Below are 18,382 nucleotides of genomic sequence, written 5' to 3' on the forward strand. Positions count from 1 at the left end.
ATAGGGTAAATAGACACTGTCTTTTCCCCGGGGTAGGGGAGACCCGAACTAGAGGTCATAGGTTTAGGGTGAGAGGGGAAAGATATAAAAGAGACCTAAGGGGCAACATTTTCATGCAGAGGGTGGTGTGTGTATGGAATGAGCTGCCAGAGGAAGTGGTGGAGTCTGGTACAATTGCAACATTTAAAAAGTATTTGGATGGGTATATGAATAAGAAGGGTTTGGAGGGATATGGGCTGGGTGCTGGCAGGTGGGACTAGATTGGGTTGGGATGTCTGGTTGGCATGGATGGGGTTGGACCAAAGGGTGTTCCCATGCTGTACATCTCTATGACTCTATGACTCTATTTGCAGGGTTTTCCGATGGAAGTAGACACCCACCCTGGGTTGGCAGAGCTTAGAGAACACAACATGAGTGAAGGCAATTGCACTCAGGACACATCCTGAGCAGAGGGACTTGAGGTCAGTCCACAGCAAAACCTCAAAACAAAGTCTAGCCTTGGTCACACAGCTAAAATTTTCTTCAGGTTCCTGGCCATTGTAGTTGCTGCTGGTACGTGCAGCCAAGACAGCAAAAGAGTCCCACAAGACTTAAACTGAATAAGTGAACTCATGCCAGTATCCAGGAGAGTGCACACCCTGGAACGTCAACCTACATATGGTTTGGAACAATTAAGTTGTTTAACAACATCCAAATCAGAACCAACCAAAATAACCATCAGGTTAAATAGTCACCTAGTTCTAATGTAAGTCGATACCTGTGCGGCCAGTGATCGCAGAACTGGCATTTAACAAAATTCACTCTGGACTTCAGTCTTTACGTTTGCTCAAGACTTCAGCTAAACTGGGAACCTACACTAGGGAACCTTTACTCCGGTTCCAGTCTCTTATGAAAAGCAGCTGGTTCAGTTACCACTAATTATAGTAATCGCTTCAAACACAAGTTTGATGTTGCAGAAAGATTCACCCAGCTTGGCTTAACATTTTTCAATTAGAAAATGGCTTCCTGAGTGAAGTCCTAATTAAATACCCAAATGTTTTTCAGGAAGGTCTAGGGACTATCAAAGATGGCAAGGCCACCTTGCTGTTAGGTTCTTTTCCTGAGGTTTCACACACATAATGCAAATCACACACACCAACTTCTGCAAACAGTTAAAGTTTATTAAAAGTGCAAGCTAGGTGACCCTCCCTTTGACCCTCTTTGCAGGTGTGCGAAGTCAAATCAAAGTAAGGCACTGAACAAAGAAAATATATCCCCTTTTACAATGCTTACAGGTGCTCTGGCCACATACCCACAGTCACATGCCATTCAAGACAACCCCCAGTCACTCATAGTCACATGTTACACCAGGTACAATGGTAGGTTGAGATCATCCTTGGAGATAATGCAAATGCTAATGCCCTAATCCTGAGGAATCATTCTGCAGATGATTTCCTGACTCAGTGATTCCCCAAGGCAATGTCGGTGTGATGTGTCCTCGCTTTGGAGTACCCCTGCTAATGAGTTCTGGCTCCACTTCTTCCTTAGACAACATAGGTGTGATGACCTCAGCATTGGGGATAATCATGCAAGCAAACCTGATTAGCTGGGAATGGCAATGAAAGTATGAAAGAGATTAAATGAGAGTTTAGTATGATAATAGTAGGGGGAGTAGTAGCAAATGACTGTCTAAATAAAATGTGAATTACAATGGATAGTCACCCACATTCCCGCATGCTATCTGTGAGACAGAATGTCTACTACTCTGCATGCTACTCTCTGTTCACTATTTATGACATTATCAAGTTTTATACAATCCATAAACTTTGAAATTGTACTGCCTGAACAATTCAGTCAATTATAACCAACAATCAGTGGTCCTAAAATCACATCATCAGGGGACCCCATTCAGGTTATTCAAAAATTGTTTTCCTTTAACAAATTAATACTTGACTGATGTAAAAGCTGTCAGGAAAAGTATTTCAAAAGTCTGGAACAGCAAGAAAAAAAACGTTTCCTGTGCTTTAAATCATTTAAGAGGCCGTTTCAATTCAGATTTAAATCTCAAATATTTGTGGGAAACAAATGAGGTATATATTAAAATATGTTTTCTGAATGAAACTTTCCAAATAAAGCAGTCGGAATTACAGTGGCAACTTTGGCAGAGATCAACATCCTTTGAATTTGCAATATGAAGGGGCCAACGAAGTCTTAACAATAATTAACAGAACTGAAACAGCTCAGCCTCAAGATCTAATATTCTCTAGAAAATCTTAATAACACAAACTCAATATGCACTCTTGTTTTTATGAACACTCTGCATAAAAGCCAGCAGCAAAGATATGTTAATACATTACTCTCATCTGGCTGAAGCATGATCACTGACATAACAGTTTTTTTGAAGAGGCATTGTAGAACTTCAAACAAATCAGGGGCTAAGGCCCTCAATTTGTTTTAAGGTTACAAGTTTAATCATTTTAAATGTTTTACATTTTCAATGTAAAAACAAAATCTGCCCTATTACATAGCCCATAAAACACACTGAATTGAGATCCTGATTCAAACAAAGTAAAACAGTTACCTCAAAGGATTTTCTGAACCAGTATTTTAATGAGCCAAATCTTTTAAATATCAAACACTCTCAGCATGGCACAATTTACATTGAAACTTCCCCTCAACCCAACTATTAATACAACCTTAATTTCAGCAATTCCCATTTTCTTTTGAAGACCCTCTGGTCAGAATTCTCTTCATTTTAATACGGGGAAAATGCGCACATTTGAGACCCCCCTCAGTTCACGCGGTGATGATCCATGAAATGGAAAACAAAGAGTCAAAAAGATGGAGGAGATGGTCCCAAAAGATCCACACCAGAGTCAGACAAAAATAGTTGGACACGTCTACAGACTCTCAATCAACAACCACGGCTCGGGAAAATAAAGCACAAGTATTGGTCAAGATTCCTAAAGCTCTGTGAACCCCACAACACCTGGCGCGCGCACACAAAAAGATCACTAAAACATCCTCACCTCAGTGGAAACTGGACGGAAGAAAGCCACCCCACCACCGGACAAGGCTGCAAAGGAAAGAAAGACCAGCCAAACCCTCATGACAAAATCGCACCCACTAAAAGAGAAAAGCCTCACAGTAGACCCTATGGTGCTGCAGTCCAAGCCTCTCTCTTCCCCAAAAGAAGGACTCACAGAGTCACTTTCACTGCATAAAAAACTGGACAAAGCTTCCCTGGCAGTCAATGCATTTTACTGTCGGAGACCAAGTGGATCAGCTTCACTTTCTCCCCCTTTTCCCATTCCAAAAGTACTAAGTGGAGGTGTGAGGTACAAAGGCGATAACTTCAAGTACCAAATTGCAACCTATTTTTTTTGAGCCTCAAACCTCGTGTCCGTAGAGGACTTTAAACTCCTTTTTCCCTTCAGGACTTTTAACCTCTTTTTACCAAAAGGACTTTAACCCCTTTTTACCTAGAGGACTCTAACCCCTTTTTAACTCTGTTCAAAACCCTTTTAAAACCCAGCTTTGTGCAAAGCGACTCGTTAGTGTACACGTGTGTGAGCTACCTCAAAGATTCCATCACCACCAACTCCCAGGAGACGAGATGTTGACTGAATGTTAAGTTTAGAAACCGAGATCAAGGCGAAGCTTACCTTGTGGGCCCATCCATCTCATGCAACCAACACTCAGACAATCGCTCATTCAGTCCAACTGGAAGCTCTGTGTTCGTTAGAATCCCACCACTGCCACCATATGTTAGGAAGGGTAAGTTTTCCCACATAAAAAGGGACTTACCTCGGGAGTCAGGCCTCCATTTTGCCAGAGCGGCGAGGACAGAAGGAGGAGTGAAGTGAAGGCTGCCAGGAAGGGCAAGTTTTCCCGCATAAAAAGGGACTTACCTCGGGAGTTGGGTCTCCATTTTGCCAGAGCGGCGAGGAGAGAAGGAGGATTGAAGCGAGGGCTGCCAGGAAGGGTAAGTTTTCCCGCATAAAAAGCGACTTACCTCGGGAGTCGGGTCTCCATTTTGCTAGAGCGGCGAGGAGTGAAGTGAAGGCTGCTGGGAGGGGTACGTTTTCCCACATAAAAAGGGACTTACCTTGGGAGTTGGGTCTCCATTTTGCTAGAGCGGTGAGGAGAGAAGGAGGAGTGAAGTGAAGGCTGCTGGGAGGGGTACATTTTCCCACATAAAAAGGGACTTACCTCGGGAGTCAGGCCTCCATTTTGCCAGAGTGGTGAGGAGGAATGAAGAGAAGGCTGCCAGGAAGGGTAAGTTTTCCCACATAAAAAGGGACTTAAGTCGGGAGTCAGGCCTCCATTTTGCCAGAGTGGCGAGGAGAGAAGGAGGAATGAAGCAAAGGCTATCGGGAAGGTAAGGGCTTTATTTATATTTGGGCAGTGGCTAAACCTGAGATATTATCTCCCTCCCGTCCCCCCGCCTCTAACCGGAAGAAAAAGACCCTGTAAGGTAAGGCTTTTATTTCTCATCTTTCTTTTTCATTTATTTAAGTGTATTGTTTGGTTTCAGTTAGTTCATGTAAAGCTATGTTTACAATGGCAGGGGACCTCAGACCCGTGGCATGTGACTCTTACTTGATGTGGGAGCTTAGGAACGTGTCTGACGTTCCTGACTCTTACACTTGCAAGAAGTATGTCCACCTGCAGCTGTTGTTTGACAGCATGACAGCTCTGGAGCTGCGGATGGACTCACTGTGGAACATCCACGGTGCTGAGGAGGTTGTGGATAGCACGTTGAGTGCACTGGTCACACCGCAGGTTAGGATTGCTGAGGGAAACAGTGAATGGGTGACCAAAAGACAGAAAAAGACTAGGAAGGCAGTGCAGGTGTCCCCTGCGGTCATCTCCCTCCAAAACAGGTATACCGTTTTGGATACTGTTGGGGGAGATGGCTCACCAGGGAGGGCAGCAGTTGTCAACATCAGAGCACCGTGGCAGGCACTGCTGTTCAGAAGTGCGGGAAAATGACTCATAGGGCAATAGTCATAGGGGATTCTATTGTGAGGGGAGTAGGTAGGCGATTCTGTGGCTGGAAGCGGGACTCCCGGATGGTATGTTGCCTCCCAGGTACTCAGAGAAAGTGAGGACTGCAGATGCTGGAGACCAGAGGTGAAACATGTGGTGCTGGACAAACACAGCAGGCCAGGCAGCATCCAAGGAGCAGGAGAATCAATGTTTCGGGCATAAGCCCTTCTTCAGGAATGAGGCTGGTGTGCCAAGCGGGCTGAGATAAAAGGTAGGGGGAAGGGAATTTGGGGGAGGGGCGCTGGGAATACGATAGGTGGAAGGAGGTGAGGGTGAGGGTGATAGGCCGGAGAGGGGGTGGGACCGGAGAGGTCGGGAAGAAGATTGCAGGTCAAGAGGGTGCTGCTGAATCTGAGGGTTGGGACTGAGATAAGGTGGGGGGAAGGGAAATGAGGAAGCTGGAGAAATCCCTTGTGGTTGGAAGGCTCCTAGGCGGAAGATGAGGCGCTCTTCCTCCAGGTGTCGTGTGGCCAGGGTCTGGCGATGGAGGAGGCCAAGGACCTGCATGTCATTGACGGAGTTTGAGGGGGAGCTAAAGTGTTTAGCCACGGGGTGGTTGGGTTGCTTGTTGCGGGTGTCCCAGAGGTGTTCCCTGAAACATTCCGCAAGTAGGCGGCCTGTCTCCCCAATGTAGAGGAGATCACATCGGGTGCAGTGGATACAGGAAATGATGTGTGTGGAGGTGCAGGTGAATTTGCGATGGATATGGAAGGATCCATTGGGGCCTTGGAGGAAGGTGAGGGGGGAGGTGTAGGCGCAAGTTTTGCACTTCTTGCGGTTGCAGGGTAGGTGTTGGGAGTGAAGGTTGGGTTGGTGGGGGGTGTGGACCTGACGAGGGAGTCGCGGAGGGAGTGGTCTCTCCTGAATGCTGATAGGGGTGTAGAGGGAAATATATCCTTGGTGCTGGGGTCTGTCTGGAGCTGGCGGAAATGACGGAGGATGATACGATGTATCCGGAGGTTGGTGGGGTGGAAGGTGAGGACCAATGGGGTTCTGTCCTGGTGACGATTGTAGGGGCAGGGTTCAAGCGCGGAGGTGCGGGAAGTGGAGGAGATACGGTGGAGAGTGTCATTGACCATGTCGGAGGGGAAATTGCGGTCTTTGAAGAAGGAGGCCATTTGGGTTGTTTGGTAGTGGAATTGGTCCTCCTGGGAGCAGATGCGGCGGAGACGAAGGAGTTGGGAATATGGGATGGCGTTTTTACAGGGGGCAGGGTGGGAGGAGATGTAATCTAGGTAGCTGTGGGAGTCGGTCAGTTTGTAGTAAATGTCTGTGTTGAGACGGTTGCCTGAGATAGAAATGGAGAGGTCTCGGAAGGGGAGGGAGGCGTCTGAGACGGTCCAGGTAAATTTGAGATCGGGGTGGAAGGTGTTAGTAAAGCGGATGAACTGTTCAACCTCCTCATGGGAGCACGAGGTAGCGCCAATACAATCATCAATTTAGCGGAGGGAAAGGTGGGGGGTGGTGCCAGTGTAGCTGCGGAAGATGGACTGTTCCACATATCTGACGAAGAAGCAGGCATAGCTGGGGACCATGCGGGTGCCCATGGCTACTCCTTTGGTTTGGAGGAAGTGGGAGGATTGGAAGGATAAGTTGTTAAGAGTGAGGACCAGTTCAGTCAGTCGAAGGAGGGTATCAGTGGAAGGGTACTGGTTGGGTCGGCAGGAGACGAAGAAGTGGAGGGCTTGGAAGCCTTCGTGATGAGGGATGGAAGTGTATATGGACTGGATGTATATGGTGAAGATAAGGCGTTGGGGGCCGGGGAAGCAAAAATCATGGAGGAGGTGGAGGGCGTGGGTGGTGTCCCGAACGTAGGTTGGGAGATCTTGGACTAAGGGGGACAGGACAGTGTCAAGGTATGCAGAGATGAGTTCGGTGGGCAGGAGCAGGCTGAGACAATGGGTTGGCTGGGGCAGTCGGGTTTGTGAATTTTGAGTAGGAGGTAGAAACGGGTGGTGCAGGGTTGTGGGACTATGAGGTTGGAGGCAGTGCTTGGGAGATCTCCTGAGGTGATGAGGTTATGGATGATCTGGGAGATGACGATTTGGTGGTGTGAGATGGGGTCATGGTCAATGGGGCAGTAGGAGGGGGTGTCCTCGAGTTGGCGTTTGGCTTCAGCGGTGTAAAGGTCGGTGCGCCAAACTACCATTGTGCCTCCCTTGTCTGCCGGCTTGAGGGTGAGGTTGGGGTTGGAGCGGAGGGAGTGGAGGGCTGCGTGTTGTGAGGGTGAGAGGTTGGAGTGGGTGAGAGGGGTGGACAGGTTGAGGCGATCAATGTTGCGGCGGCAGTTGGATATGAAGAGATCGAGGGCAGGTAAGAGGCCAGCACGGGGTGTTCAGGTGGATGGGGTGTGTTGGAGGCAGGAGAAGGGGTCATCAGAGGGTGGGCAAGAGTCCATGTTGAAGAAGTGGGCACGGAGGCGAAGGCGGCGGAAGAAATGCTCGATATCTAGCCGCGTGTCGAACTCATTGATCCAAGAGCGTAGGGGGATGAAGGTGAGGCCTCTGCTGAGGACTGATTGTTCATCCTCAGAGAGGGGGAGGTCTGGAGGGATAGTGAAAATACAGCAGTGCTGAGAGCTAGGACCTGGTGTGGGGCTGGAGCTGGGAGTGGGGACGGACTTAGTCATGGGGGCGGAGTTAGTCGTGGGGGCGGAGTCAGTCGTGGGGCGGAGATCGACATGTGGGCAGAGATCGACGTGGGGGCGGCGTGGTCCTTGAGCAGGTGAGTGACGTCACTGGGTGCGGAATTGGCTGTGGCGACGGCCACACCGGGGGCGGAAGTAGCACGCCGGGCAGAAACGGCTCTGGTCCCGGTGGCCGTGGATCCCGTGGCAGCCGTGTATCTGTCGGCGAAGGTCTTCCTGGCGATCGTGGAGGCTGTTGTCTGGGCGGCGATCGCGGTGCTTGCACGGTCGGTGGTGGCTGTTGTCCGTGCGGCGGTGGTGGCTACAGCGGCCGCGTGGGCAATGGTGCCCAAGCGGTTCCGGAGGTCGCGAGAAGCTTCTGGAATGGTCGAGGAATCCAGAGTGTGGGGGTGAGTACATGGAAGTTTTTTGTATTTACTTTCTTTGATGTTCGATATGGCTAGGAAAAAACGTTTGTTCAGTGTATGAATCCTTCTGAGGATGAAGAACAGCAAAAGTCTTTTGCAGGTCTGGGATAGTGTTGTCCTGAGCTGGGGCAGGGCTAACTGCAGGGAGTGCACGTGGAGGCGCATGGCTTGAAGCGTGGAGCAGAGGATCTGGAGGGCGGTCTGTTGTTGGAGGCTTCGGATTTGTTGCAGGTACAGGTTGTCCTGGTTGGGTCCAAATTGTGTTGGTTTGAATGTAGTCCGGAGTCCATGAGGGGTCAGTCGGTTCTGTAGGCAAGTGCTGAAGAAAGAGATGTGGCTGTAGTAGCGAGTTTGTCTCAGGACGTGGCTGAAGAGTTTCAGGTCAGAGGAGATGACCTGGGGGGCGCAGTGAGAGAGGGACTCACTGAGATCCTTGTAGAGGGAGGAGGAGAGCTTCTTCAAGGTAGGCATCCTTGTGAGAGGATTCGCAGTAGGTTAAGATCAACTAGGAGTAAGTGAGGACTGCAGATGCTGGAGTACCAGAGTTGAAAAATGTGGTGCTGGAAAAACACAGCAGACCAGGCAGCATCCGAGGACCAGGAGAATCAACGTTTCGGGCATAAGCCCTTCTTCAGGAATGAGGCTGGTGTGCCAAGCAGGCTGAGATAAAAGGTAGGGGGGAGGGAATTTGGGGCAGGGGCGCTGGGAATACGATAGGTGGAAGGAGGTGAGGGTGAGGGTGATAGGCTGGGAGAGGGGGTGTGGGCGGAGTGGTCAGGAAGAAGATTGCAGGTCAAGAGGGTGCTGCTGAATCCGAGGGTTGGGACTGAGATAAGGTGGGGGGAGGGGAAATGAGAAAGCTGGAGAAATCTGCATTCATCCCTTGTGGTTGGAGGGTTCCTAGGCGGAAGATGAGGCGCTCTTCCTCCAGGCGTCGTGTGGTCAGGGTCTGGCGATGGAGGAGGCTAAGGACCTGCATGTCATTGGCGGAGTGGGAGGGGGAGCTAAAGTGTTCAGCCACGGGGCGGTTGGGTTGGTTGGTGCGGGTGTCCCAGAGGTCTTCCCTGAAACGTTCCGCAAGTAGGCGGCCTGTCTTCCCAATGTAGAGGAGACCGCATCGGGTGCAGCGCCTCTCCCCCAAATTCCCTCCCCCCTACCTTTTATCTCAGTCCCCCAAATTCCCTCCCCCCTACCTTTTATCTCAGCCCACTTGACACACCAGCCTCATCCCAGGTACTCAGGACAGGGATGTCACTGATCGGCTGCAGAGCATTCTAAAAGGGGAGGCTGAACTGCCAGTTGTCTTGGTGCATATAGGCGCCAACAATATAAGTAGAAAGCGAGATGAGGTCCTGAAAGAAGAATTCAGGGATCTAGGAGAGAAGTTAAAGGGGAGAACCTCAAAGGTAGTGATCTCAGGATTACTACCAGTGCCACGTGCTAACCAGTGTAGAAATGAAAAAATAGGCAGGGTGAACACGTGGCTTGAGATGATGTAGGAAGGAGGGGTTCAGATTTGTTGAACATTGGGACCGGTTCTGGGAAAGGTGGGACTATTACAAAAGGGACAGTCTACATCTGAACCAGACCGAAACCAATGTCCTTGAGGGAGTTTTAGTTACTGCTGTTGGGGAGGTTTTAAACTAATGTGGCAGGCGACTGAGAATCAGAAGAGTAAACAAGTAGGCAGTGAGGTGGAGACTGGAGACTGTAAGAATTATGAAGATAACATTAATAAAGGGAAGAATAGGCAGAGAGCAGGTGAGCGCAAAAGAACTGGTGGCCTGAAATGCATCTACTTTATGCAAGGAGTATGGTGTGTAAGGCAGATGAACTTGGGGCTTGGATTGGTGCCCAGGAGTATGATGTTATTGCAATCACAGAGACTTGGTTGAAGGAAGGGCATGATGATTGGCAACTAAATGTTCCAGGGTATAGACGCTTCGGACAGGGAGGGAAGTAAAAGAGGGGGTGGAGTTGCATTGCTGGTCAAGGACGATATCACGGCTGTGCTAAAGGAGGACACTATGGCGGTCTTGGGTAGTGAGGAATTATGGGTGGAGCTGAGAAATAAGAAGGGTGCAGTCACACTGTTGGGGCTGTATTACAGACTTCCCAACAGTGAGCGTGAGGTAGAAGAACAAATAGGTAAACAGATTATGGAAAGATGTAGAGGCAAAAGGGTAGTGGTGATGGGAGAATTTAATTTTCCTAACATTGACTGGGATACACTTAGCGTCAGAGGTCTGGATGGAGTAGAATTTGTACGAAACATCCAGGAGAGTTTTCTAGAGCAGTATGTGAAAAGTCTGACAAGGGAAGGGGCCATATTAGACCTGGTACTGGGGAATGAGCCAGGACAAATGGCAGAAGTTGTGGTGGGGGATTTCTTTGGGAACAGTGACCACAATTCTATAAGTTTTAGAATACTCGTAGATAAAGAAGAGAGTAGTCCTAAGGGAAGAGTACTAAACTGGGCCAAAGCCAATTATATCAAAATTAGGCAGGAGCTGGGAAATGTGGATTGGACACAGCTATTTGAAAGGAAGTCCACATTTGAAATGTGGGAGGCTTTCAAAGATGGGTAGTGCAGGATAGGCATGTCATGTTGAAGGCAAAGGATAGAAAGGGCAAGATTCATGAACCGTGGATGACAGAAATTGTATGACTAGCCAAGAGGAAAAGGGAAACATACATAAGGTCTAGGCAGCTAAGAACAGAACGGGCCCTGGAGGAATGTCGGAAGAGTAGGACAAGTCTTCAACAAGGAATCAAGAGGGCTAAAAGGGGTCATGAAATAGCTTTAGCAAGCAGAATTAAGAAAATCCCAAAGCATTTCATTCTTACATAAGAAGCAAGCGGGTAACTAGAGAAAAGATTGGTCCACTAAAAGATAATGAAGAAAGACTGTGTGCTGAAGCTGAGACAATGGGTGAGATTCTGAATGATTACTTTGCATCAGTGTTCACTGAGGAGAGGAACATGATGAACCTTGAGATTAGAGATAGAAGTTTGATTAGTCTGGATCATGTTGGCATAAGTAGGGAAGATGTGTTGGGTAGGCTAGAGGTTATTAAGGTGGACAAATCCCCAGGACCGGATGGGATCTATCCCAGGTTGCTGAGGGAGGTGAGGGAGGAAATAGCTGGGGCCCTGACAGATATCTTTGTGGCATCCTTAAACACAGGTGAGGTACTGGAGGAATGGAGAATAGCTTATGTTGTTCCCCTGTACAAGAAGGGTAGTAGGGATATTCCGGGTAACTACAGACCAGTGAGTCTGACGTCGGTGGTGGGAAAGTTGCTGGAGAGGGTACTAAGAGATAGGATCTATTTATATTTAGAAAATAATGGGCTTATCAGTGATAGGCAATATGGTTTTGTGCAGGGGGGATCGTGCGTTACCAACTTAATAGAGTTCTTTGAGGAAGTGACCAAGTTGTTAGATGAAGGAAGGGCTGTTGATGTCTTTAGTAAGGTGTTTGATAAGGTTCCCCATGGTAGGCTAATGGAGAAAGTAAAGTCACATAGTGTGCAGGGTGATCTCGCTAGGTGGATAAAGAACTGGTTGAGCAACAGGAGACAGAGAGTAGTAGTTGAAGGGAGTTTCTCAAAATGGAGAAAGGTGACCAGTGGTGATCCACAGGGCTCAGTATTGAGGACACTGTTGTTTGTAATATACATAAATGATCTAGAAGAGGGCACTGTTGGTATGATCAGCAAGTTTGCAGATGACACAAAGATTGGTGGAGTAGCAGGAAGCATAAGGGATTGTCAGAGAATACAGGAGGATATAGATAGACTGGAGAATTGGGCGGAAAAGTGGCAGGTGGCTTTCAATCCAGACAAATGTGAGGTGATGCATTTAGGCAAGTCCAGTTCTAGAGTGAATTATACAATGAATGGAAGAGCCTTCGGAAAAGTTGATGGGCAGAGAGATCTGGGAGTGCAGGTCCATTGTACCCTGAAGGTTGCTGCACAGGTGGATAGAGTGGTCAAGAAGACGTATAGTATGATTGCCTTTATTGGACGGGGTATTGAGTATAAGAGCTGGCAAGTCATGTTAAAACTGTACAGGATGTTGGTTCGGCCGCATTTGAATACTGTGTGCAGTTCTGGTCGCCACATTACCAAAAGGATGTGGATGCTTTGGAGAGGGAGCAGAGAAGGTTTACGAGGATGTTGCCTGGTATGGAAGGTGGTAGCTATGAAGAAAGGTTGAGTAGGTTAGGTTTATTTTCACTAGAAAAAAGGAGATTGAGGGGGGACCTGATTGAGGTTTACAAAATCATGAAGGGTATAGACAGGGTGGATAGAGACAAGCTTTTTCCCAGGGTGAAGGATTCAATAACCAGAGGTCATGCTTTCAAGGTGAGAGGTGGAAAGTTTAAGGGAGATGTACGCGGCAAGTACTTCACACAGAGGGTGGTGAGCATTTGGAACGGGTTGCCAGCAGAGGTGGTAGAGGCAGGCACGGTAGATTTATTTAAGATGCGTCTGGACAGATGCATGAGTAGTTGGGGAGCAGAGGGAATATACCGACAGGTTTAGACAGTACATTTGGATCGGCTCAGGCTTGAAGGGCTGAAGGGTCTGTTCCTGGGCTGTAAATTTTCTTTGTTCTTTGTTCTTTTCATGAGGTTTCACACATGAGATCCAATTCGCACACCAACTTCTGCAAACAATTAAAGTTTGTTAAAGCTTGTACAAGCTAGGTGACCCCTTTTTAACCTCCTCGCAGGTGTGCGAAGTTGAGTGAAAGTGAGGCACTGAGCAAAGAAAATACATCCCCTTTATACAGGTCCATTGGCAATGCTTACATTGCCACACACCCACAGCCACATACCACTCAAGACAACTGCCAGTCATTTACAGTCATATGTTCCCCCAGGTACAATGGTAGGATGAGATCATCCTCGGAGATGTGCTAATGCCCTAATCCTGGAGAATCATTACGCAGATAATTTCCTGACTCAGTGATTCCCCAAGGCAATGTAGGTGTGATGTGTCCTAGCTTCGGAGTACCCCTGCAAATGAGTTCTGGCTCTGTTTCTTCCTTAGACTATGTAGGTGTGATGACCTCAGCATTGTGGGTAACCATGCAAGCAAACCTGATTAGCTGGGGATGGCAATGAAAGTATGGAATAGATTAAATGAGATTAATATGATAATAGTTGGGGAAGTATGATAATAGTTCGTGGGTGGCACGGTGGCACAGTGGTTAGCACTGCTGCCTCACAGCGCCGGAGACCCGGGTTCAATTCCCGCCTCAGGCGACTGACTGTGTGGAGTTTGCACGTTCTCCCTGTGTCTGCGTGGGTTTCCTCCAGGTGCTCCGGTTTCCTCCCACAGTCCAAAGATGTGCAGGTCAAGTGAATTGGCCATGCTAAATTGCCCGTAGTGCTAGGTAAGGGGTAAATGTAGGGGTATGGGTGGGTTGCGCTTCGGCGGGTCGGTGTGGACTTGTTGGGCTGAAGGGCCTATTTCCACACTGTAATGTAAATGTAAAATCAGTAGCAAATGGCTGTCTAAATGATGTGTGAATTATAATGAATAGTCATTCACATTCCTGCATGCTGTCACCTCCCCCCCCCCCCCCCCCCCCCCCCACACCCAAGGACAGTGCCGTTTAACCCTTTAATGTTACATTAATGCCCAGCGAGAGAGCCCCATTTAATTTTTTAACATTGCGTGCATGTTTACCAGGAAGCAATTCCATGATTCTGCAAGGGCCACTCAATGCCATTTGATTACCGGCAAAAATACAGGCAAAACCCGAAGGCTGAAAAGTGAAGGAATCATCAAACCAGTCCAGTTGCAGAATGGGTAGCACCTATTGTACTGATTCTGAAGTCAGATGGGTCAGTTCACCTTTGTGGGGATTTTAAACACATTGTAAACCATTTTTCATATAAATACCTAATCACTCACATGGAGGATTTAAACACACAGCTGGTGAGTAGGGAAGGGTGCAGGAGGGCTGTCTTATACATATTGCTCCTTTCATGATAAATGGATCTCTCAAACACTTTAATTAATGCTGTAAGATCAGTCATCTCAACTTTAGGAAATAACTGCAGGTGTACCTCAGCATAGTGTCCTGGGCAATACTTTTTTTAATCTTTAATGGTCCACAAGTCGCTGAGGTCCGTGCAGAACAATGACTTAGAGTCATAGAGTCATAGAGATGTGCAGCATGGAAACAGACGCTTCGGTCCAACCCGTCCATGCTAACCAGATATCCCAACCCAATCTAGTCCCACCTGCCAGCACCCGGCCCATATCCCTCCAAACCCTTCCTATTCATATACCCATCCAAATGCCTCTTAAATGTTGCAATTGTATCAGCCTCCACCACTTCCTCTGGCAGCTCATTCCATACACGAACCACCCTCTGTGTGAAAATGTTGCCTCTTAGGTCTCTTTTATGTCTTTCCCCTCTTACCCTAAACCTATGCTGTCTAGTTCTGGACTCCCCGACCCCAGGGAAAGGGCTTTGCCTATTTATCCTATCCATGCCCCTCCTAATTTTGTAAACCTCTATAAGGTCACCCCTCAGCCTCCGACGCTCCAGAGAAAACAGCCCCAGCCTGTTCAGCCTCTCCCTATAGCTCAAATTCTCCAACCCTGGCAACATCCTTGTAAATCTCTTTTGAACCCTTTCAAGTTTCACAACATCTTTCCGTTAGGACAGAGACCAGAATTGTACGCAATATTCCAACAGTGGCCTAACTAATGTCCTGTACAGCCACAACATGACCTCCTAACTCCTGTACTCAATACTCTGACCAATAAAGGAAAGCATACCAAACGCCTTCTTCACTATCCTATCTACCTGCGACTCCACTTTCAAGGAGCCATGAACCTGCACTCCAAGGTCTCTTTGTTCAGCAACACTCCCTAGGACCTTACCATTAAGTGTGTAAGTCCTGCTAAGATTTGCTTTCCCAAAATGCAGCACCTCGCATTTATCTGAATTAAACTCCATCTGCCACTTCTCAGCCCATTAGTCCATCTGGTCCAGATCCTGTTGTAATCTGAGGTAACCCTCTTCGCTGTCCACTACACCTCCAATTTTGGTGTCATCTGCAAACTTATTAACTGTACCTCTTATGCTCGCATCCAAATCATTTATGTAAATGACAAAAAGTAGAGGACCCAGCGGTAACGGTGGATAAATCCCCAGGACCTGATCAGGTGTACCCCAGAACTCTTTGGGAATTTAGAGAAGTGATTGCTGGGCCTCTTGCTGAGATATTAGTGTCATCAATAGTCACAGGTGAGGTTCCAGAAGATTGGAGGTTGGCTAATGTGGTGCCACTGTTTAAGAAGGGTGGTAAGGACAAGCCAGGGAACTATAGACCAGTGAGCCTGACGTCGGTAGTGGGCAAGCTGTTGGAGGGAATCCTGAGGGACAGGATGTACATGTATTTAGAAAGGAGAAAGTGAGGTCTGCAGATGCTGGAGATCAAAGTTGAAACTTTATTGCTGGAACAGCACAGCAGGTCAGGCAGCATCCAGGGAACAGGAGATTCGACGTTTCGGGCACAGGCCTAAAGAAGGGCCTGTGCCCGAAACGTCGAATCTCCTGTTCCCTGGATGCTGCCTGACCTGCTGTGCTGTTCCAGCAATAAAGTTTCAACATGTATTTAGAAAGGCAAGGACTGATTAGGGATAGTCAACATGGCTTTGTGTGTGGGAAATCATGTCTCACAAACTTGATTGAGTTTTTTGAGGAACTAACAAAGAGGATTGATGAGGGCAGAGTGGTAGATGTGATCTATATGGGCCTCTTGGGAAATAAGGCAGGTCAGGTGACTGAGGTGTCAGTGGCGGAGCACTTTGGGGCCAGCGACCATAATTCTATTAGATTTAAAATAGTGTTGGAAAAGGATAGACCAGATCTAAAGGTTGAAGTTCTAAATTGGAGGAAGGCCAATTTTTACAGTATTAGGCAAGAACTTTCAAAAGCTGATTGGGCGCAGATTTTCACAGGTAAAGGGATGGCTGGAAAATGGGAAGCCTTCAGAAATGAGGTAACGAGAGTCCACAGAAAGTATATTCCTGTTAGGGTGAAAGGAATGGCTGGTAGTTATAAGGAATGCTGGATGACTAAAGAAATTGAGGGTTTGGTTAAGAAAAAGAAGGAAGCATATGTAAGGTATAGACAGGAAAGATCAAGTGAATCCTTAGAAGAATATAAAGGCAGTAGGAGTACACTTAAGAGGGAAATCAGGAGGGCAAAAAGGGGACATGTGATAGCTTTGGCAAATAGAATTAAGGAGAATCCGAAGAGTTTTTACAAATACATAAAGGACAAAAGGGTAACTAGGGAGAGAATAGGGCCCCTCAAAGATCAGCAAGGTGGCCTAAGTGTGGAGCGGCAGAAAATGAATCATGCCAATCAGTGTGCATGAAATTTCAGAGGAACTTCAGAGTGGCTGAGGGGCCACACTGCTTACAAGTAACAGTAGTCCAAGATCCAACTATCTTCAGCTGCTTTGTCAATGAGCTTCCCTCCATCATGAGATCAGAGTAGAGATGTTTACTGATGTTCAGCACCATTAGCAAATCCGTAGAAATTGGAACAATTCATGACCAAATGCAGCAAGATGTTCAAAATCCAGTCAAGGAGCAAATAACACTTGGCCACACAAATACCAGGCAATGACCATCTCCAAGATGAGAGAATCTAATAATTGACCTTTGACATTTGATGACATTACCATCATTGAATCCCCTACCAATAACATCATAGGGGTTACCATTGACCAGGAACTGAATTATATAAGCCTTTTAAATAGTTGTCACAAGAGGAGATCAATTACATATGAAGTTGAAGGCGTGTACTGTACCTTTAAGAGAGAGTGAAAGCTGAAAAGCCGGCAAGCACTTGCAGTCACAGAGTATGCCGGAAAATAAAAAGATATAGCATTTTTGCTGTAATCTAGATAGCTGGCTTGTTTTCACAGCAGTTCGAATTTAACCAATCAGTTTAAGTTCTGCCCCAAGATACTAAAACCCAATCAAATTTGAATTTTACTGTTTTGACTACATCGAACCAATGAGACGATCTGATTTTGGGGTATAAAAAGCAGGCATTTTGGACTGTTAGATGAGAAGAGGACCACCTGCCATTCTCAGACAGACTGCCTGACAACATTCACTATCAAAGTTATCTTTTCCATATGAAAAATCTGTGCAGCAGCAGACCAAAGATGACCCAGGGAGGTCTACAAACAGAGGAAGATCAACATCGGAGATGACAGCCACTGTCTGGTTTTGAAAATTGCATTACTATAAATTTAATAGAGGTTTTAATGAATCAATATACAGAGAAACCCCAATTATCCGAAGGATACGGGTGTGCATATTCCATTCGGTTAATCGAATTCTGGATAATCGAATGCTGGATAACATAGTTTTGCTGAGCACTGGGACCTTACAATCTTGCTGAATAATCGAATATTTGGATAACCAAATGCCAGGTAATTGAGGTTCCTTTGTATTCTTATAGAGTGGGAGGTAGATAACAAACCTTTAAGAGAAAGGAGGCTTAGAGTTGTAAATAGCTGTTGTTTAATGTTCACTTTAGAGTTAAAGAATAAAATTGATATTTTTTGTTAAATAATGGTATTTGGGTAGTTCTCTGTCACTCATACTTTAATAGATTATGAGGTTTTTTTTTAGATTACATTACATGTGGAAACAGGCCCTTCGGCCCAACAAGTCCACACCGACCCGCCGAAGCATAACCCACCCATACCCCTACATTTAACCCTTACCTAACACTACGGGCAATTTAGCATGGCCAATTCACCTGACCTGCTTTGGACTGTGGGAGGAAACCGGAGCACCCGGAGGAAACCCACGCAGACACGGGGAGAACGTGCAAACTCCACACAGTCAGTCGCCTGAGGCGGGAATTGAACCCGGGTCTCTGGCGCTGTGAGGCAAAAGTGCTAACCACTGTGCCACCGTGCTGCCGTGAGATGAGCTTTTCTGTGTTTGGTTTAATTATCAGTAGGTTTTACTGCGGTGTCATAACACTAGAAGTTCTGCAACGAAAGACTCATCTCATGATTCCCCAAAGCCTGTTCACCAGCTACAAGGGATTAGTCAGGTATGTGATGGAATACTCCCCACTTGCCTGGATGTGTGCAGCTCCAGCAACACTCAAGAAGTTTGACACCATCCAGTACAAAGCAAACCACATCCACAAACATCCACTCCCTCCCCCACCGAGGCTCAGTAGCAGCAGAGTGTACCATCTGCAAGATTCACTGTGGAGATTCAAA

General features: G+C 47.2%; 1 protein-coding gene across 1 annotated transcript; it reads right to left on the reverse strand.

Annotated features, from left to right (window-relative positions):
- Positions 1-1,393: 1,393 nt before the first annotated feature.
- Positions 1,394-8,556, reverse strand: LOC148149767 (uncharacterized). The gene is made up of 2 exons (XM_087988542.1): positions 7,942-8,556; positions 1,394-1,585 (listed from the first exon to the last, which is right to left on the reverse strand). The coding sequence occupies exons 1-2, from the start codon at positions 8,554-8,556 to the stop codon at positions 1,394-1,396; spliced, it is 807 nt and encodes a 268-aa protein (XP_087844668.1).
- Positions 8,557-18,382: the final 9,826 nt, after the last annotated feature.

The sequence above is a fragment of the Chiloscyllium plagiosum genome, unplaced genomic scaffold (assembly GCF_037043375.1).
Source record: "Chiloscyllium plagiosum isolate Xiang-an unplaced genomic scaffold, Cpla_swu_hap1 HiC_scaffold_6, whole genome shotgun sequence".
In the NCBI taxonomy this organism is placed as follows: domain Eukaryota; kingdom Metazoa; phylum Chordata; class Chondrichthyes; order Orectolobiformes; family Hemiscylliidae; genus Chiloscyllium; species Chiloscyllium plagiosum.